General features: G+C 48.1%; 1 protein-coding gene across 8 annotated transcripts in view; it reads left to right on the forward strand.

Annotated features, from left to right (window-relative positions):
• The window catches only part of TBC1D5 (TBC1 domain family member 5), a 510,030-nt gene extending 493,741 nt beyond the window's left edge, over positions 1 to 16,289 (forward strand). For all 8 annotated transcript variants that reach the window (XM_033133071.1, XM_033133070.1, XM_033133068.1 and 5 more), the window contains 3 exons: positions 4,618 to 4,697; positions 5,915 to 6,058; positions 12,392 to 16,289. In XM_033133071.1, the coding sequence (XP_032988962.1) occupies positions 4,618 to 4,697; positions 5,915 to 6,058; positions 12,392 to 12,694 (527 nt within the window). In that variant the 3' untranslated portion in view covers positions 12,695 to 16,289. The remainder of the gene's footprint in view (positions 1 to 4,617; positions 4,698 to 5,914; positions 6,059 to 12,391) is intronic.
• The last annotated feature ends 1,718 nt before the right edge of the window (positions 16,290 to 18,007 follow it).

Genomic DNA, 18,007 nt, shown 5'->3' on the forward strand with positions numbered 1-18,007 from the left:
TATTACCCCCTCTCGTTGATGGCTTTAGTGACACACAGATCACAGGACAGTTCATCAAAATCCCAGCTGTTTGACACTAGCGCCAGTGCTCCTGAAAGGTCCAGTAGAAATGGCTGAGCTGTGTGGTTTGCATCGAGGTGACTTCCTCGTTCTGACTGACCTCATTTAGGTCAGTTCCACCACCACATAAGGCACAAGCATCTCAAGGCACCCTAGTCAGTGCCAAGACCCTGTCCTGTACCCCTTCATCCCTCTGGCCCCTCCACCATTGCCATATACATAATTGTGGGGGAAGGTCGGGACCCACATGATAGGGAATGTAATCCTAGCTCCACCCTTTCCCGTCATGAGACCTCAAACAACAGACCCGGCGTTTCTGAGTCTGGCTCCCTCTTCTGTATTAGGATGCTGATCCCTGTCTAGAACGGTTGTTGGGTAGTCAGGTAATACGGCCACATGGAAATGAAAGCTACGAGGTGCTGTGCTCATTTACTTATTCTTCACAGTAATTCTGTGAGGAAAGTTCTGTTATTACCCCCTCACGCACAGGAGGTTACATAACTTCCCCAGTCCCACCTCCACTATAGATAGATTAGTTCTGCTTTTGTCCCCTTTCTGCTACCCCTCATAATGAATATAAGCTTATGTTACCTTCTATACCAGCCATTTAAATGAAAACACTTTTATTCTAGCATTGAAGAAAATAGGTTTTTAAGAAATTGAAAAAGTAATTTGTGTGCCATTTCCATTACCTTTAGACTGAGAGATCTATTTCAGTGGCATTGACATTTCATTAAAAACAGTGGAGTCACCATGGGATTGTTATGCTGATGAGATTTTTGTGTAATTTCCACAGAAGTGGTTAGTTATGTGAGGTTTCCCCCTTTAGTTTTAGTAGTCCAACATTTATAATATACAATACTTAAACTGGAGATTATAAAGAATGCATTCTTCCTGCTGCACAGAAACAAAAAGTAAGAGCCTTTATATCATAATGTTTTCTGCCTCTTGCTATAAGAAAAAATGTGCATTACATAGCAAATTTAAATGTTTCACATTTCTGCCACTAATATTTTAAGGCATGAAAAGACATCATATTCTTTTATTTTTACATGCAGATGCAACTTACTGAAAGCAGTAGATTTGTTACTGAGAGGTTATATATTAGTGGAATGTTTCTAAATGCCACCTTGAATCAATACACAGTGGAAAGGGTTAGGATTTACATGGACAATATTGTGTTCATAAAGTGAAAATTCTTGTATTCAAAACATTTAACAGCCTTTGAAGATGCCCTTTGGTTTTAATTTGGATTTCTAACCCGAGATTTCTGAAAGGGAGACTGATCAGCCTGGTTGACGATAGCAGAGGTCTTTAAGCTGCCATGCTCATCTGCACGTTTGCATGGAGGTGACTCAAGTAGCTCCTGCCAGCATTTCAGGCAGCAAAAATGGGGAGGGAGAAGGCCCAAAAGGTGCAAACTGAGTCAGTGCCCCACGCAGAGCTTTCCAGAAGCTCCATCCAGGAACTCTCTTACAAATCATTGGCCAGAGCTGTGGCCATGACCAACCTTGGCTGAAAGGGAAGTTGTGCACAGTGTGGCCCTGAATACAATCTGGGATGTGTTGGCGAGGAAGGGATGGAGGGTGGGGTTGGGGTAACCCACCAGCAGCTCTGCCACCTCTTTAGATGCACGAGACAGGACAACAGTGAATAGAGAGCTAGGCTTGTTGACCGTTCATGCTCTTATCGAGAGAGAACATGGGGAAGAGGGTAGCCTTCAGGACATGGAGCGTTATTCCCACTTAGGCCTATAATGAAAGATAGGCCGGGTTCCATCTTCCCAATACTCTCACATCTTCTGCCTTCAGCACCTCTCCCCTGTTCAACCTACTCTTGCGTGTATCACCACACATCTCTTGGCAGGCTCACAGCAAAAAGGGCATCCAGGAGAAGGTGGCTCATGTTTCTCGGTTCATGGGATATTCAGGCAGCACGGCCATTATGAGTTTGTAAGATTTCAAGTGAACTCCAGTACTTCTCTAGTGGGATAGGAAATCTAGATACCTAAACTCAAATGTGTAGACATCTTGCTGTGAAGTTCCATTCCCACCAGTGGCAGTCCAAGACTTAAACTTGCCAATTAAAGACAGCTCAATCTCTTACAGCTGAACCATCGCATCTGACTGCCCTGTTGGCCTGTAGCCTGTGACCCTCAATGCCTTTGGTCCGTGTTGCTGCTGACCAGGGACCCCACCATTACATTGGGGGCAGGAGTTAAGCGACATGGCCAAATCCTTTTTGCTTTAGGATGTGCCCACAGCAGACTATCAAAGGGGCAGGCAGGAGACATCACATTTGTTTTTGTTCAGATTTCCTCTTTTTTGGGCCAACCTGATTGGTTGGGTGTAGCCTCTAAGGGCCTCCCCTCCATTACTTCCTTGGAGCCAAGCAGGTCCCCATACTTCCTACAGATGTCCTAGTATTCCTGCATCCATTGGTTGAGCTTCCCCTCAGGGTCTGGGAGCTGTCCCCCTGCTGGCCCTGCTGATACAGCAGCTCAGTGGGGCAGAACCCACCGCCCTGCCAAACTCCCCAGCTGCTGTGTGCTTGCTGCCCCAGGTCGCCCTCAGGCCCTCAGAGCTCTGCCTTCAAAACCGTAGCAGCCATAGAAACAAAAGTAACCTTGTCCAATCCTCTAAAAGACCTACAGAACTGTTTCTTGTTAATTTTCTGCATTTGGTTGTCATTAATGTCTTGTTGAGTGGATTTTGTGTTGTTGTTGTTTTTTATTGAGAGAGAACAAATTGTTATAGGCTTTTAAGGAAACCAAAAACATTCTCTCTTTAATTACATCTATTATTCTATTCCCATTCATCTTGCTTTCTTGTTTCGGAGCAGGCCTTTCTATTAGTCAGAAACTACAGTCACGTTTACTGAATAAATACAAGCTGCTGTTTTTCTGCTGCAGTGTGTATGTAAGAGGACTTATCAGCATGGTTGATAGACTTATTGAAGATTCTAATCAATTGTCAGGCTGGATTCGTGTTGATGGCATCAGTGTTTGCCTTGCCCCTGACTGGAAATGCTTTTTGGAAGTATTTCGAAGAGCAGTATTTTGAAATGCGACTTGCAAGAGGGTTTTTCCATGTTTGTTCATGCATTTAGTCAGTTAGTCAGTAAATCCTTATTGTGTACCTGAAATGTACCAGGCATCATTCCAAAGGCTGGCAGCTTATATCCTACTGGGGGAGATGGACAACAAATAAGCCCGCAAATGCATGCTATAATGTCAGAGGGTGACAAGTGCTTCTTATCAACGTAGTGAAAGGTGATGTGGCAGAGACTAGAGGGTGACTTGGGTGACTTTAGTTTGAGCAGGAAGACGGCCTTGAGGAGGCAGCACGGGAGCCGAGAGCTGAACCAGGAGGAGGAGCTGCTGCTCTGATTTGGGGACACGACCTGCAGGCCAAGGGACAGTGTGCTAGCTCTGCCTCTCCCACCGTGGGAGGTGAGCAAGCAAGTGGTAATACACAGCTCTGGTGGCGGTTGGGGCCGGCATGGAATTGAGACCCGAGCAGAGACTGGAACAGCTTCATGCGTGAATGCCTACAAATGAATGTGGCACGTAAGACCTTATAAATGGGTATTTTTTAAGGCCACAAAAAATGAGAAAGCAGATGTTAATGGAGGGTCAGCCTGCTTATTGAAGTGATTTTCAGATTGGTGTGCCTATCAGTATCTCTTAAAGTGTGTTTTAATTGCCCTCACACACACATTCTCCTGCAAAGCCCCAGGGAGGGAGCTGTCACTCCCCCAGAGCTCTCCTGGGAATCCCCATTCAGTAAGGCCAGTCACCAGCAAGGCTGTGTGCACCCCCCAGGCAGGTGGGGGGAGAGGCTGAGGACCACTGCATGTTGAACCTGTTGGTGGGCAACCTGGTGAGATGCAGATCCCGCTGGTCAGCGCTGGCTGGGCAAGTTCCCTCAGGGCAGGTCTGGACGGACGGATGACTTCTCAGGGGGAGGCTAAGCCTCCTGGAGGACAGAGAGAAACAGCTCCTGCCTTGTGTCAGCTCACTCCGTGGGCATCGTTGCCTGATAGTAACCTGTCGTGAGTTTGTCCTTTTGTGTTTACCATTCTGTTGAATGGACAGCATGCTTTACTCTTTAAATCCTTAAAGATAGTGTCTTTGTGAATTTCAGTCACCTGGGAGGAACTGGTCTTTAGCGAGAGAGGTGTGTTAACGGCATAGAACTGTGACGCAGTGTAGGAAGCCCAGGCTGAAACCCTTCCTCCTAGGAGTTGCCTGCACGCTCAAGGCGTACGCCACACTGCTGGTCCGCAGACTTGCCTGGTCCCTGTGGGAGTGAAGACACACTGTCGGTACCAGAATGTATTGTGGAATGTCGGCGGAAGGCTGTGCGTTGCAGGCTCTGTGCTCCCCTCTGTTCTGCCCAGGACCTGCCCCATCTGCAGTGTGGGACAGCAGCCGTGGTGCGATAGCTGCTATGAAATTAGGCAGAAAAATTCCCAAGCTTATCTGAAGTTATGGTGTGGCAGCAGATAAGTTATACTCAGAGCATTAGTTATAAAATGTCGTTCTTCTATTTTCAGTAAATATTCAGGATGTGATACTACAAGAAAATTTGGAAAAGGAAGATCAAATTCTGGTTTCCCTGGCAGGATTAAAACAGGTATGTCCACTGATGTGGCTTTGAGTGCCACTGGGGAGGGCACCCTAGGGCATGGACGACTAGATTAGAGCCAGTGTTCCCCCAGCCCTCCGCTTCCTCTCAGACAGAGCCCCTCCTGAATCTCCACCTCCTGAGGCCCTTTGCTCCTTCTGGTGCTTATGTCTGACGAGCCTGACTACACTGCTTTTCCATTTCCCTCCTCTGCCCTTCCTCTTACCAAGCCCATTCTGTTTGCTCCTGTCGTGCGGGGAGGTCTGCAGGGTCTCTGCTCCCACTCCCCCCATAAGAACGCAGGACATGGTGAGGCCAAAAAGGAACACCCACGGAGCCATAAGTAGGGGAGTCATATCTCTATACTCTCGCTGGCGGCTGGGTTGGAGACACAGGAAACAGGAGCCACACAATTCTCAACCCTCACTGCGCCGCTTGCAGACTCAGCCACCATCTTCTTGCTAGCTCCCCTTTTTTTCTGCTAGCGTAGCCACGGCAGTTATATTAGTGCCCAATGGCTCACTGGTTACAGCTGACGGCCAACTAGCCACAGCTGATGGCCATTCGATCACAGTCGACAGCCATTTACTACCTGAGCCGGCACCTTTCTATGTGAGGCCGAGAGCCTGGAAACTGCTTTTTGGGGCTCTGTCCCCACAGCTCCTCACCCAAAGCTGGTGTGGTGTGGTCCAGCACCATGCCCCATCGTTTCCATAAATGTGGGAATGTCCTTGGAGTACAGGTCATAATCCCCACCTGCTGCTGGCCTCAGACCCTCGAGGGCCACATGTACACAGCCCTTACAGGGCTATATGCAATGTAAATGCCAGTGAATCAGTGTGCTGCTCTCACAAGTCTGCCTGTGTTAGGAACAGCTTGGCTGGCCTGGGGCACTTCAGGATCCCGGGGCTGTTCAGTGGGGCAGGGTGTGCAGGGAAACAATGCTTCCTGCTTCAGATAACTGCCAAGGATGTGACACCCATGTCTGACCCTGTGAGAACCTGCTGATAAGACTATAAAACTTTCCTTGGTCATTAATAAGTCAATGGCTTTGATAGAGTGGGATTTTTTTTTCTGTTGTTTCTTTCTTGCGGTAATATATTGGTATCCATACAATGAAAAAAGGGTCAATGACAAGTCTAATTTAAATGTATTAGTGGTTTAGCTAGCATTTAAAAACAAACTCATTCATCTTGTTCATTTATTTTCTTCTTCTTGGAAAATAGATCAAAGACATTCTGAAAGGTTCCCTGCGTTTCAACCAGAGCCAGCTGGAAGCTGAGGAAAATGAGCAGATCACCATCTCAGATGACCACTACTGCTCCAGCGGCCAGGGCCAGGGTGACCAGCTGCCTGCGGCCACAGAGCAGGTACAGGAGCTCTGATGAACGACGTCACATTGACTTGTTCTCCAAAGTTACAAATAAGAAAACCCCTACCAAAGTGCCTCGACATGACCCTGTGTGAAGTTTAGATGTAAAATACCACAGGTGGCCTGAGCCAGGGGTGCTGCATGTAACTGTGCAGGTTGTACCCTCTGGTACCCTGGGGGTACCATTCACAAGAATAATTCCACTAGTGTCGCGTAGAGTTGTGCCATACGCGACCTGCACACTTTATGCAGCAGCTCTGGCCTAAACCTCCTGCCAGTCCTATCACGTGGCATTAGAAAGCCAGATCGCTGCCTCGGTTATTGGCCAGTGGCCTCCAGCGGATGCCTCCGTTCCCCTTTAACACTGGAAGTACTGTCCATGCTTTCCTCATGCTGTCTTGAGTGTATTTCACTTGGTTAGAATTTTTTGTATTAGTTCCAGGTGTACAAAACAACATAGTGATTAGACATTTACATCCCTGACAAAGTGATAACCCCCAAGTCTGCTACCCACCTGACACCGTGCTTAGTTATTCCAATACTGTTGACTATATTCCCTATGCTGTACTTTGCATCTTGTCGCTATATATATAAAGTGTATATAGTATTTTATATATATATTAATTATAATTGACCTTCAATATTATTTTATATTAGTTTCAGGTGTACAGGGCAGTGGTTAGGCTTTTATATAATCCGTGAAGTGACCCCCCTGATAAGTCCAGTACCCATCTGACACCCTACACAGTCTTTACATTATTGGTTATATTCCCCAGACTGTATTTCACATCCCCGTGACTGTTTTGTGACTACCAGTTTGTACTTCCTAATCCCTTCACCTTCTCACCCATCCTCTAAGCACCCTCCCATGTAGCAACCATCAGTTTGTTCTCTGTATCTATGAGTCTATTTCTGTTTTATTTACTCGTTTATTCTATTCTTTAGATTCCACATATAAGTGAAATCATGTGGTATTTGTCTTTCTCTGTCTGACTTACTTCACTTAGCATAATATCCTCTAGGTCCATCCATATTGTCACATAGTAAGATTTCATTCTTTTTTAAGGCAGAGTAATTAATACTCCATTGTATATACATGTACCACAGTTTCTTTATCCAGTCGTCTGTTGATCGGCATTTCTGTTGTTTTCCATATCTTGGAAATCCTGGCTATTGTGAATAGCTCTGCAGTAAACATAGGGGTGCACATAGTTTTTTAAATTAATGTTTTGGATTTCTTTGGATAAATACCCAGAATTGAATTGCTGGGTCATAAGGTAGTTCTATTTTTAATTTTTTGAGGAACCTCCATACTGTTTCCCCACTTTTTTTGACATCATGGAGAAGGACTTCTCATTTATGTCCATCCTCTAAGACAGAGAGGTAAACAAATTTTTTCTGTGAAGAGCCAGATAGTGTTGTAGGATTTGCGGGCCACATATGGTCCCTGTCACATATTTGTTTTTGTATTTGGTGTTTGTTTATTTGTTTGTCTTTACAACCCTTTAAAATTGTGCACGCCATTCACAGCCTGAAAGCCACAGAAAAACAGGCTGCAGGTCAGATTTGGCCCATGGGCTGTAGTGTGTCGACCCCTGCTTTCAGGTGTCAACAGTGGATGAAATTTATTCTAACATAAAATCACAGAATTTGCCAATCAGAACAGATCTAAGAAATTCCTCATGCGCTTAGTCCTGCCTGCTTGTTCCACAAGTGAGAAAACAGGCCAGAGAGACACACGTGCTCACCTGGCATTATGTTTTCAGAACCCCTGCCCCAATCCTGTAAGCTTCTAGCTACACCACGCTGCCTCCTTGAGCGTTATCTGACAAGACTAAAAATGTCTAACAATTTTCTTTTTAAATGGCTTACAGTGTCCTCTTGAAAAATGAACATTAGCAAAATCTCATCTAAGTCACTTTGTCAGAAACTAGCATCCAGATTATTGTAAATTATTTATTTTTTACAATTTTCAAAAAGCAAAGTGATATTTTAGAAGGGGAGTTCTTTTTAGTTTTAAGAGTACTCTTCAAGAAGAGAGAGGCCTGTGTGGTTAATTTCATCCAGCTTTAAAAGGAAGTTTTCATAAAGCATTGTGAGTCTGCATTTTTAGCCACATGAATACAACATTAAAATTGTAAGTTTAATGTAATTAGTTCCTCCTAATTCTCCTTCCCTGCACAGATGTTTAATTTTTCAATAATAATTTATTTATTCAAATACTACTGAGTCCCAACCCATATTTAATTGACAGTGTTATTTAAAAATCTAGCATGATTCTTTTAGTCAAATGTGTAAAAATACTACAGACATAGACCTTTCAAACACACTAATGAATTTGCTCAATTTAAAACTTGTTGATTATACTTTCTTGTTGTCATTCCCGGTTTTCATGTTTGTAAGAACCTACCTGTTACCCCACTGCCCTGATGGACCCAAATGTGCAAACTCAGGATGAGCTATGAGCTAGAAGGGAGATCAATATGATATGCCCTGTTGTGGTCCAGCTACATCCGAAAGACCTTTCGCTTCTGCGCTTGCTTCTGAAACACAGTCAGCCCTTCCTGGGCCTAGAGACCCCACTGCTGCCTTCTTTGCTTCTCTCTTCCGCTACAGGGTTAAGTGGGAAAGAAGAAAAGTGGGAGAAGGGAAAACAGAAGGGCTTCTGTTCTATACTCATTGCCTGCCATGGCCCCTTCCCCAAGGGTGTCAGTAGTTTACAAAAAACCAGTAGTCCTGAAAAGGGTTTTTATCAGAGGAAGGGAGCAGTGGGGAAGCAGTGCTCTTCCCTCACCTTCATGGGAGGAAAGGCAAGAGAAATCCCAGATGCAAGTAAGCAAGTCACCCGGACAAGCCAATCCCAGGGCCTTCCACTGCAGCTGCCAAAGATCTGGATAAAGGAGCCACCAGGCAGGGTGCCCTGACCCACCTACTTCCTGCAAGAACCCCCGTCCCAAGCCTTGGAGCTGGCTGGCTTTTCTTTATCACTGCTTGTGGGGAAAGGGGCCGTGGTTGCTGGCTGTGCACAGGAACACCCGTGCCCAGCGTGCCAAGTAGAAGTGGGCTTTTTCCATCCTTGTTTCCAATGTGAATTGAGGGTCTGCTGTGACAGGTACTGGGTGTCCATGGCTATGCAATGTAGCTCCTGCTTTCAGGAGCTTCCAGTAAAACAGGGGCCAGCGGCTGGGGAGTGGTGCTAGAGGCAGGCTTTTGCCTGGACATTTTCTGGAATTGTGACGACCATGGGTGGGGTCTGTGGTGGGTTTTGCCACCACTCCTTCCTAACTGAGGAATGATTGTCTTTGCTTTCTTAGTCAGCCACAAAGTGTGTCTAGAGGACAATGCAGAGGGCCAGGCTCGCCCGCCTTGGAGCCGATGGCTCATGGTCCTCCCATCCAACCTTGGAAAGGGTTCTTTCTCTGTGGGATGCATGTGCTCGGTTCTCTACTGGGAGGTTGGTGGAGATGTGGCTGGTAACCTTCTTCCCGTTGGATTTATAAACCTTCCCTCCAGCTCTGAAAACAGACATGTGAAATTATATTCTATGGGGTGAAAAGAGCCACATTCTGTCCCTTACACCCAGAGGCTGTCCTTGACACACTCCTTCAGGAGGTTTTGGATGAACTTCACTCAAATCCATTGCAGCGGAAGGCAGGACTCTGTGGGACCCCTGGATGCGTTAGTGTACCAGCCCCTATCGCATGCTTCACTGGTATTTGGGTCCCTATTTTTATCTGTGTGGTCGACAGCTGCATTGTCTAATACAGTAACCACTAGCCACATGTGTCTATTTCCAATTAAATTCATTACAGTTAAATAGAATTCAGAGGTAAAACTGCAGTTCTTCAGTCACAGTAGCCACCTTTCATGTGCTCAGTATCTATGTGTGATATTGGATGGCACAAAGTGATGACATGTCCATCATCACAGAAAATTTCTGTTGAACAGCACTGGTCTAGAGTTTGGCTTACCTGCTTCCACCATGATGCTAAACTCAATCTAAGAAATGAAACAAGGTGGGATGGTCAGTGTATATCGTGGTGGTTCCTGGCAGGGCTGACAGGTTGGAAAACTTTTTAAATTGTGTAATACATACAAAAAGAGAGGATTGACCTGGAAACGTATAAAGTTTCTATAAATGATGTAAATGGCTCCAGGTAGAGGCTAAGGCTGCTACAGAAATCCAGAAATAAGGCATCCTTGTGTCTAAAAAAAAGTTCTAGGTGGGAGTCCAAAAGAGTGGAGTCTTTTAATTTACTTTGTGACATTGGCCAAGCCATCAGGCCTCTGATCTCAGCTTTCTTTCTTGATCTATAATATAAAGGTAGGGGGAGGGGTAATAAAAAGAAAATAGTTGCTGAGGCCCCGTCAGCTCTAACATGCTTTGTCTAAGCCAGTCTGTGACTTTATCTGGGAATTGGTTGCAGGGAGGTGCGGGGCAGGGGGCGGGGGGCTGGGGGCGGGGGGGCGCTTACCCACAATAAATGACTTCACTACCTTTCTAGAAACATGCCAGATAATTACAATGATGGTAGGAACCCTCTGTGCCTTTACTAGCCACAGGCTTTGTAACATACTCCTCTTCAAAGTCTTGTTCATATCCTCACTCTGAGCTAAAGAAGAGTAGGTTATTGTGGTATTTCTGTAGGAGAGGCACCACTCTAGAAATAGGAAATATATGCTTTTTATTTTCAACCTAAGATAAGCTCTGTGAAGCAGCACCCCCAGCCATAGACCGTCTGTGGGGTGACAGGTCAAGGTTTTCCCAGAATCCAGTGCAGGGCAACAGTCATATGAAAGAAGTGTCCACGCTTTGGAGGTAGGAGGTCAGAGCTGAGGTACCCACAGCCTATGTGCATATGTGCAGGAGGACAAGCCCCCTCAGACGTCCCTTCTAGCCTCCCCAAAGATGATATGGTCCTGACCAGGTGCACCTCACAGAGGCACATAATGCGGATGCAAAGGGACCGTCTTTCTCTGCCAAGCTGCCTTAAAGCCATTTGTGATCACGTCCCCCTCTACCAGAGTGCCACGTGCGGCATACCTCCTCAGTTTTGTAAGAATTAATGTGTTTACAGAATGTAAGCAGCTTTAAAACTTGAGATGAAGAACCTCGAGGCCTGTTGGTTCAGCACTGTGATCTTAAAGGCAAATTGTTTCTGTCCTCCAATTCAATATGTCAGCCACTGTTTAGCCACTCACGTCCCATGTCACCAAGGAGAGCATGAGATTCAGATTTCCCATAGAAGTGTTGCCAACGGCCTGTCCAGGCCTTGCCCGCAGCTCATGGGAGGCTTTGGCCATGCTAGTCTGGAGGTCAAAGGACCCGGGGGAGCCGGGGCCACTTCCCGCCAAGGGCTCTGTATGTCTCCGTAGACTGCAGACTCCTGCACCAGTCCCCACACACTGGGTCAGGGAGCAGCTGTGCACACCACCACGTGAGCTTACGTCAGCCCTGGAGAAGGTGCTTGTTCTGCCAGGCTGGATTGGAACATTCCCGGTCAAACTATGGCTTTACCTCCATCCCAGCTTATGCTCATAACCCAGAACCTTTCCCCATGTTCATGAATGTCCGCTTCTTTAGTTAAAAACCAAAATGCTACTTGTAATTGCTTCGAAAGAAAGGAAAAGAATTACAGGGTAATTAATGCAATTCCATCTCTATACTTTTTGCCATAGACTTGGCAATTACCGTTCCTGGTTTTCATGTTTGTAGAACCTACCAGTTACCACACTGTCCCAGGGGAAACCCAAGTGCACCCCAGGATGAGCTAGCTATGAGATCTAGGTGAGATGCAATACACTGAGCCCTCCTCTGAAGCTATCTCCTGAGCAAGGAGTAAAATCGCTCCAGATCTAGGGAGCCAGCCCTGTGCGGTTCTCATCTGCTCACGTCATCTCATCACACGGTGACTACACAGGAGGACAGAGGCACTGTCCTTAACCCGCTTTCACAGATGAGCCCCAGGAGGATGAGTGATGTGCACGGCAGGGTGCCCGCGAAGCTGGTAGGGATTCTGCCTGCAGCCCAATGGCTCCTGCGCTGGCCCCTCCCAACAACTCATCAGATAAGAGGTTTGCTTTGTGTCCCCCCCGCAACCCCCACCCCGTAGCTGGTAGCTGACATGCAGCCTGCGAGGGGCTGGCCCTGCACCATGGGAAGCGCCTGGGCTCCAGGGAAGCAGGACTGAGCACTGTGTCTTCCCAAGGAAGAGCAGAGGGTGAGGTGGCCCAGTCTCCATGGAGCACTTCCCAGCTCACAGGGCCTCCCTTGCTCTCTTCATTTCACTGGTGTTTTCTCACCCCCTGTACTTCTGACTGTACTTCACAGGCCTCTTCAGAAACACCCGGCTGCACAGATGGAGGGAGCTCAGATGACTTCATCCTGGTTTCCAAAGAAGATGAGGGGGGCAGCGCCAGGGGGTCTTTCTCGGGCCAGGCCCAGCCTCTTCGCACCCTCAGAAGCACATCTGGGAAGAGCGAGGCCCTGGCCCGCTCCCTGCTGGTGTTCTCCGACCCTCTGATGGGTCCAGCCTCGGCTTCCTCCAGCAACCCCAGCTCCAGCCCCGACGAGGACAGCAGCAGCAACAGTAAGGACTCCGGCTTCACCATCGTGAGCCCCCTGGACATCTGAGCACAGTGCCCAGGCCACCCCCCTCGGCAGCCCCAAGGCCCAGTTCCCCCAGTGGGGACCCCTCTTTCCCAGCATGCATGTGACATTGGAGCAGCCCATTGAAACCCTGTAGAGAGAAGCAAATAGGGCCACAGAGCACACAGACTGCTGTTCACCAGAGGCAGACTGGGCCGAGCCCTGCCCCACCTCGCTCTGAGGCAGAGCCGGGTAGTACCCCGTATCACACTCACTGTCGGGGACCAAACCAGTCAGAGTGACTTTTCCTGTCCTCTGCTCCCTAACTGAGAAGCTGTGGCAACTCCGTCAGTTACATCTGGAAGAAGGAAGAAGAGTTGGTTTCAAATCTCCCCTCCCTCAGAGCGTCCGGCATAGGAAAATTGGTATCAAGAAAACTTTTTCTCTGGAATTTTGTATCTGAACCAGTTCCATTCCTCCCTTGGGAATCCATATGGCAACACCAAATGCAACAAAATGGACTAGAAATAGTGGATTTCAGGGCTGGAAAAAACCCATTACTGACCTCTCAGAAAGTTAAAATGATTTTTAGAAACAGGGTCTAAACTTAGGAATCATATTTAGCTGTGATGTGTTACAGATTTCTTCTTTTTAAAACCATTTCCACATTTCAGGCCAGGTCGACGCTGGCCATCACTGTCCCTTCTTAATCAACTGTTTTTCACTTTTTAGAATCTGTTACACCAGAAAATAACGTCACTTTAAGCCAATCTTTGCTGCACTGATTTCAAAGGTTATAAGAATGTTACCTCCTTGAATTGGAAAATGACCCTGACTTTATGGGGTCCAGTCGATTTTCTGATAAAGTTTCTGAAGTTTGGGGGCTGTGTTCACCTGTCAACTGAGGAGTAAAGGGAAAAACCCAAGCTCACTAGTATCCAGAGGCAGGGTCTCCCATTGGCCTTAAGGCAGCAGGAATAGGGAATTAGACCTGGAGTCGCTTCTGGGGGAGCAGGGCTTCCTAGAGAACATTCCAGATGCCAGGAGGATGCAGGATTTCTGCACAGCACTTCCCTTGCTGGGAGCCAGGTGTCGCAGCTGCGGGCCGGGGCTCAGCGGTGCACTGCACCCCGGGCAGGAGTGCCAGGCAGGGCCGGCCCAACCTGCCAGAGCCGTCCCGGGCTTCGACACAGAATGACAGTCCCCTTGTCAGCTGGCAATTCAGGACCTGTGATAGACAGAAGCTGTTTCTCTTCTTAAGGAAGAGCCCTGAAAGGACGCCCGTCCTCTCCTTTCCCTGAGCAGGAACTCTTATCAGTAGAACCACGCCCATTTCACCTCCATCAGGGAGGAGCAGCCCTCACCCTGGGGTGAATGGTTTTTTGGGCTCCTCTGAGGCCGGCAAGGCCCCTGGGCAGCAGGAGCTTTCGTGGCAGCAGGCGGATAGCCACGGAGAGAAGGATAGGACAGACATGGCGAACATCCCAGCCACTGCTAGACATGTTTTTCAATAGACAAATGTGATAATGACAGATTTCCCACTCACTCTCCAAGAAAAGTGATGACTCCAGAGTCAACTCCTCTTAGGTTCTAACTAGCTCTACAATTTATTCTTAAACTCCAGCAGAGAAATCGCCTGCCACATCAGTGCATACGGTGAATGGTGAATGGGGTTTGCTCAGACAGCAGGGCGGCCTTCCATGCTTGCTCAAAGATGCGCTGATTAGCTCTGGCTCCTGACTCTTAGGGGCCCGCTCAGCACCCTTTCGGGTGACTCACTGAGTAGGTTGTGCCAAGTCTGTGTCCCCTTGCTGATACGTCATAAGGCCATACAGTGAGTGGCCTTGCAGCTGCTCAGGGCTGTCATGAGTTTCTCTCAAAGGACCTAGCCTGGGAAGGTGTCGGAGTCTTCAGCTCTAAGGTAAGACATGTGGAGCTGTCCTCACTGGGGCTCCAGGACAGATGAAAGGGCCCTGGAGCTGGCTGTGCCCTGGCAGCTCGGACACAGTAGTCTGCTCACGTTCAGCATCTTTTGCCCTAAGCTAGAGTCACAATAGCAGTGTCACTGGCAACACAGTAGCCGCCAGACATCCCCCACCCCGACAGGTTCTCGGCTAGTTCCCTGAAACCTCCCAGCCCTGCCAGCACGCAGGGCTGGGTCCTCACTTCTGTGCTTCTGTGCTGGTGCCACATGAGAACCAATGGGGTCACTCAGAGTGTTGCTTCCGTGGCCCCCAACAAGCTGCTCTCTCCTCAGAGAACAGAAACACATCAGGGGGAGTGGGCGCAGACAATGTCACTCAAATTCCCATAGGTTCATGGGATACGAGAATCCAATTACTGTCTTACATTTTTTTAAGTGACTTGTTTTTATTCTTCATAACTGAGCATTGCAGAACATTAGTTACAGTACTATTAAAGAATTTATGTTCCTTTTATTATTTTATCAGATACTTAATGTTTCATTGCACATTTTTAAAATCCTGAATATATGAAACCTTTTTGTTTTTCTTTAACAGATGTGGTAATCATTGGAACCCTCTCGTGTTTTGATTCTTAGCAGTTAAATATATTTTATATACATTAAGTTTAGATTAATTCTCATCATCTACTTTTTTCTACATGTACCTTGTATTCATGATTCCTCTCTGATCATTTTAGAAATTTGAAATATATCTGTGCATTACATATGAGAATTACAGATTAGAGAAAGAAAATCATTATGACTTTGCCTTACCTTGTGTGTATGCCAAGGGGTTGTATAACACTTGAAACATTTAATTATACTGGATTATTCTTCCAAAGATGACCTCCTGCTAACGTTCACTGCTAACTGCAGTCTGGTAAGAAATAATATCGCTGCAGAATGAGTGTGACTAACAATAAACCAAGACCTCCCTGTGATTCGCCGCCTCTGTGTGACTGACTTGGATGTTGTGCCTCAGCCCTCGGGGGCTGGGTTGTTCTCCATTAACAAGAATGACTCTTCTTTGTCAGAGACGATGCACAAATATGAAATGCTGTGACAGTCCTGTGGTCTCCTGCTGATAACCTGCCAGAGTTGACCAAAATTTATTCTTTTTGTTTCTTTAAGCAGCTGCCCCTCAAAGCTCATTACAGAACAAGCGTGTATGGATTTCCGCCCAGTGCTGAGCGGCCAGTGCTGAGCGGCCAGTGCTGAGCGGCTGTCCTGTGGTGCGTGGCCGTCCCGTCCCTCCTCCCCCGCAGAGGCACACCGGGCCCCGGTCCCCCACGCGACCAGAGCAGGGACACTGGGGAGCCCGGGGGGTGGCTACAGGTGATGATTTGAGGGCGGCTACTGGCAAGCCAGGACTCCTTCTTGCAGACCCAAACCGCTTCCTCAGTATTACTTTCAAAAGCTCTCTTTATGGTATTAAAAAGAAATATAAAGTTCCTATAAACAGGCTTGAGACTACTTTCATGTAAAAGTTGTCATAATATTTTTTCTCACAATGGTACAATTTATTTGATTTATGGAATACTCAGCCGTGCCATTTATATCCTATCACTTTTTTCTCATGCATCTTTACGCTACAACTCATATTGATTTAAGAAATGACTTATCCTTTTGGCAAAGCAATCCCATTCAATACGATTATAATAAAAGAATAATGTGAAACGGAATGTAAGTCGAGTTGTTCCAGGCAGGGGTTGGGGACACAAGGTGTTGGCCAGGCCTGACCCATAGGGCCTTGTGCCATGCACGGCGGGGCGGGGTTGCATGATGAGCTGTAACCCCCGCCCGGCTTCACCCACACCACTGCACGGGGGAGTTGGGGCCCAGGCCTGACCCAGGGCTCACACCTTACTCTGCCATTCCCTTTCTCTCTGACTTGGGCACATTGTTTAACCGCTGGGGTCTCAGTTTCCTTATCTGCAAACTGGGGCTCATAGTAGTCACCTGCTTCATAGGGTGGGGTGAGAACTTAAAGCCCTTAGACTACAACCTGACAGTGAAATGCAGAACAGTTTCAAAGATGATGCTTAATTCTGAGAGAGCCCCTGGAGGCCATGTAGTCCCACCCTTTCCATTGACATCCAGGACCAGAGGCTTCCCGGAGGCCTGACTGTCTGCTCCTCAGGCTGCGTCAACCCCAGGGGCCCACCTTGAAGCAACCCTGCTTGGCCTGCTGGTCCAAGAGGCCATTTAGGGGACAGCCCCAACAGCTTGGCACCTGCTCCCCACTCTCCCCTCAGCACCGAGTTTGTCCTGGTGGCCTCACTGACACCCAGTTAACATGGGATTTGGTGAAGAGGCCACAGGGTGGGCCAGAGGGGTGCACTGTGAGTCATAAATGACAACCTAGGAAAGATAAGGGGTTTCTAGAGCTTATGTAGAGCCATGAAGCCAGCGGCAACTTAGAATCTGCTCGGACCCATCCCTAACAAGCCTCTGTCCTAGGCCCCGCCAGCAGGGACTTGCGGTCTCACGGGTCACAGCCCACCCCTCCACGGGACTGATTAACCTCACGAGGTACGCCTTCCAGAGGGTGGAGGGCCTGGCACACGTCTCAGTGGACTCATGCGCTGATGCTGACCGCTGCTTCCCCTGACCAGTGACAGCCACCCTCACTGCATACCCCACTGGCTGCTGCGAGCAGAGACCCCGCCCGCACCTATACCCCTTGTGAAGACCCCTTCAGTGCTGCTGGCCCATCCCCCTGCCCTCCCTGAACCTCTTTACCTGACGACGTTTCCCAAGTGCTGGGAAGCTGCTCTGCCGAGGTCTGAGGGAATTGCATCCCCAGGAGCCACTCAGCCGCAGACCATGAGCATGTGCGAGTGGGGAAGGCCTCCCTCCAGGATCGTGTCCCGTTTCTGGCTGCCTTCTCTCTCCGGACTCCCTTCGCCACGCCACTGCTGGTGTTTCCTCCTCCCACATAAACAGCCATGCTTGAACCCTCTCAGGGCCGGCTGCTGGGGGATCTCATACTAACCATAACTGCCTCTTCAGGCAGAAGCCGCGTCTCCAGTTCACCCTCAGCAGGGTATTGGGTGCAAGTGGGAAGAGGCTGCCAGTTGTCAAGGTGGGTCCGGGGTCCTCGCAGACAAGGGCCATGCAGACAGGTACCTGCCCTCCCCTCTGGGCAGCAGAGGAGCCACCTCAGTCCCATCGAGAGCCCGCCGTCTGTGGCAGTTCTTGTTCCCAGACCCACCGAGTTGCCAAGTCTTCCAACTGAGCATTGTCCACGCCTGAGAATGCCGTTAGAGGAGCGACAGACAGCTTCACCTTTATTTTGTCATTTGCCTCCATCAACAGCCAGCATTCTCAGCCTTTTAAGAATACGTATGTGTCACGAGAAATTGCTGCATTCTGAGAGGCACATCTGTTGGTGA

This window comes from Rhinolophus ferrumequinum, chromosome 17 (assembly GCF_004115265.2).
Source record: "Rhinolophus ferrumequinum isolate MPI-CBG mRhiFer1 chromosome 17, mRhiFer1_v1.p, whole genome shotgun sequence".
In the NCBI taxonomy this organism is placed as follows: Eukaryota; Metazoa; Chordata; class Mammalia; order Chiroptera; family Rhinolophidae; genus Rhinolophus; species Rhinolophus ferrumequinum.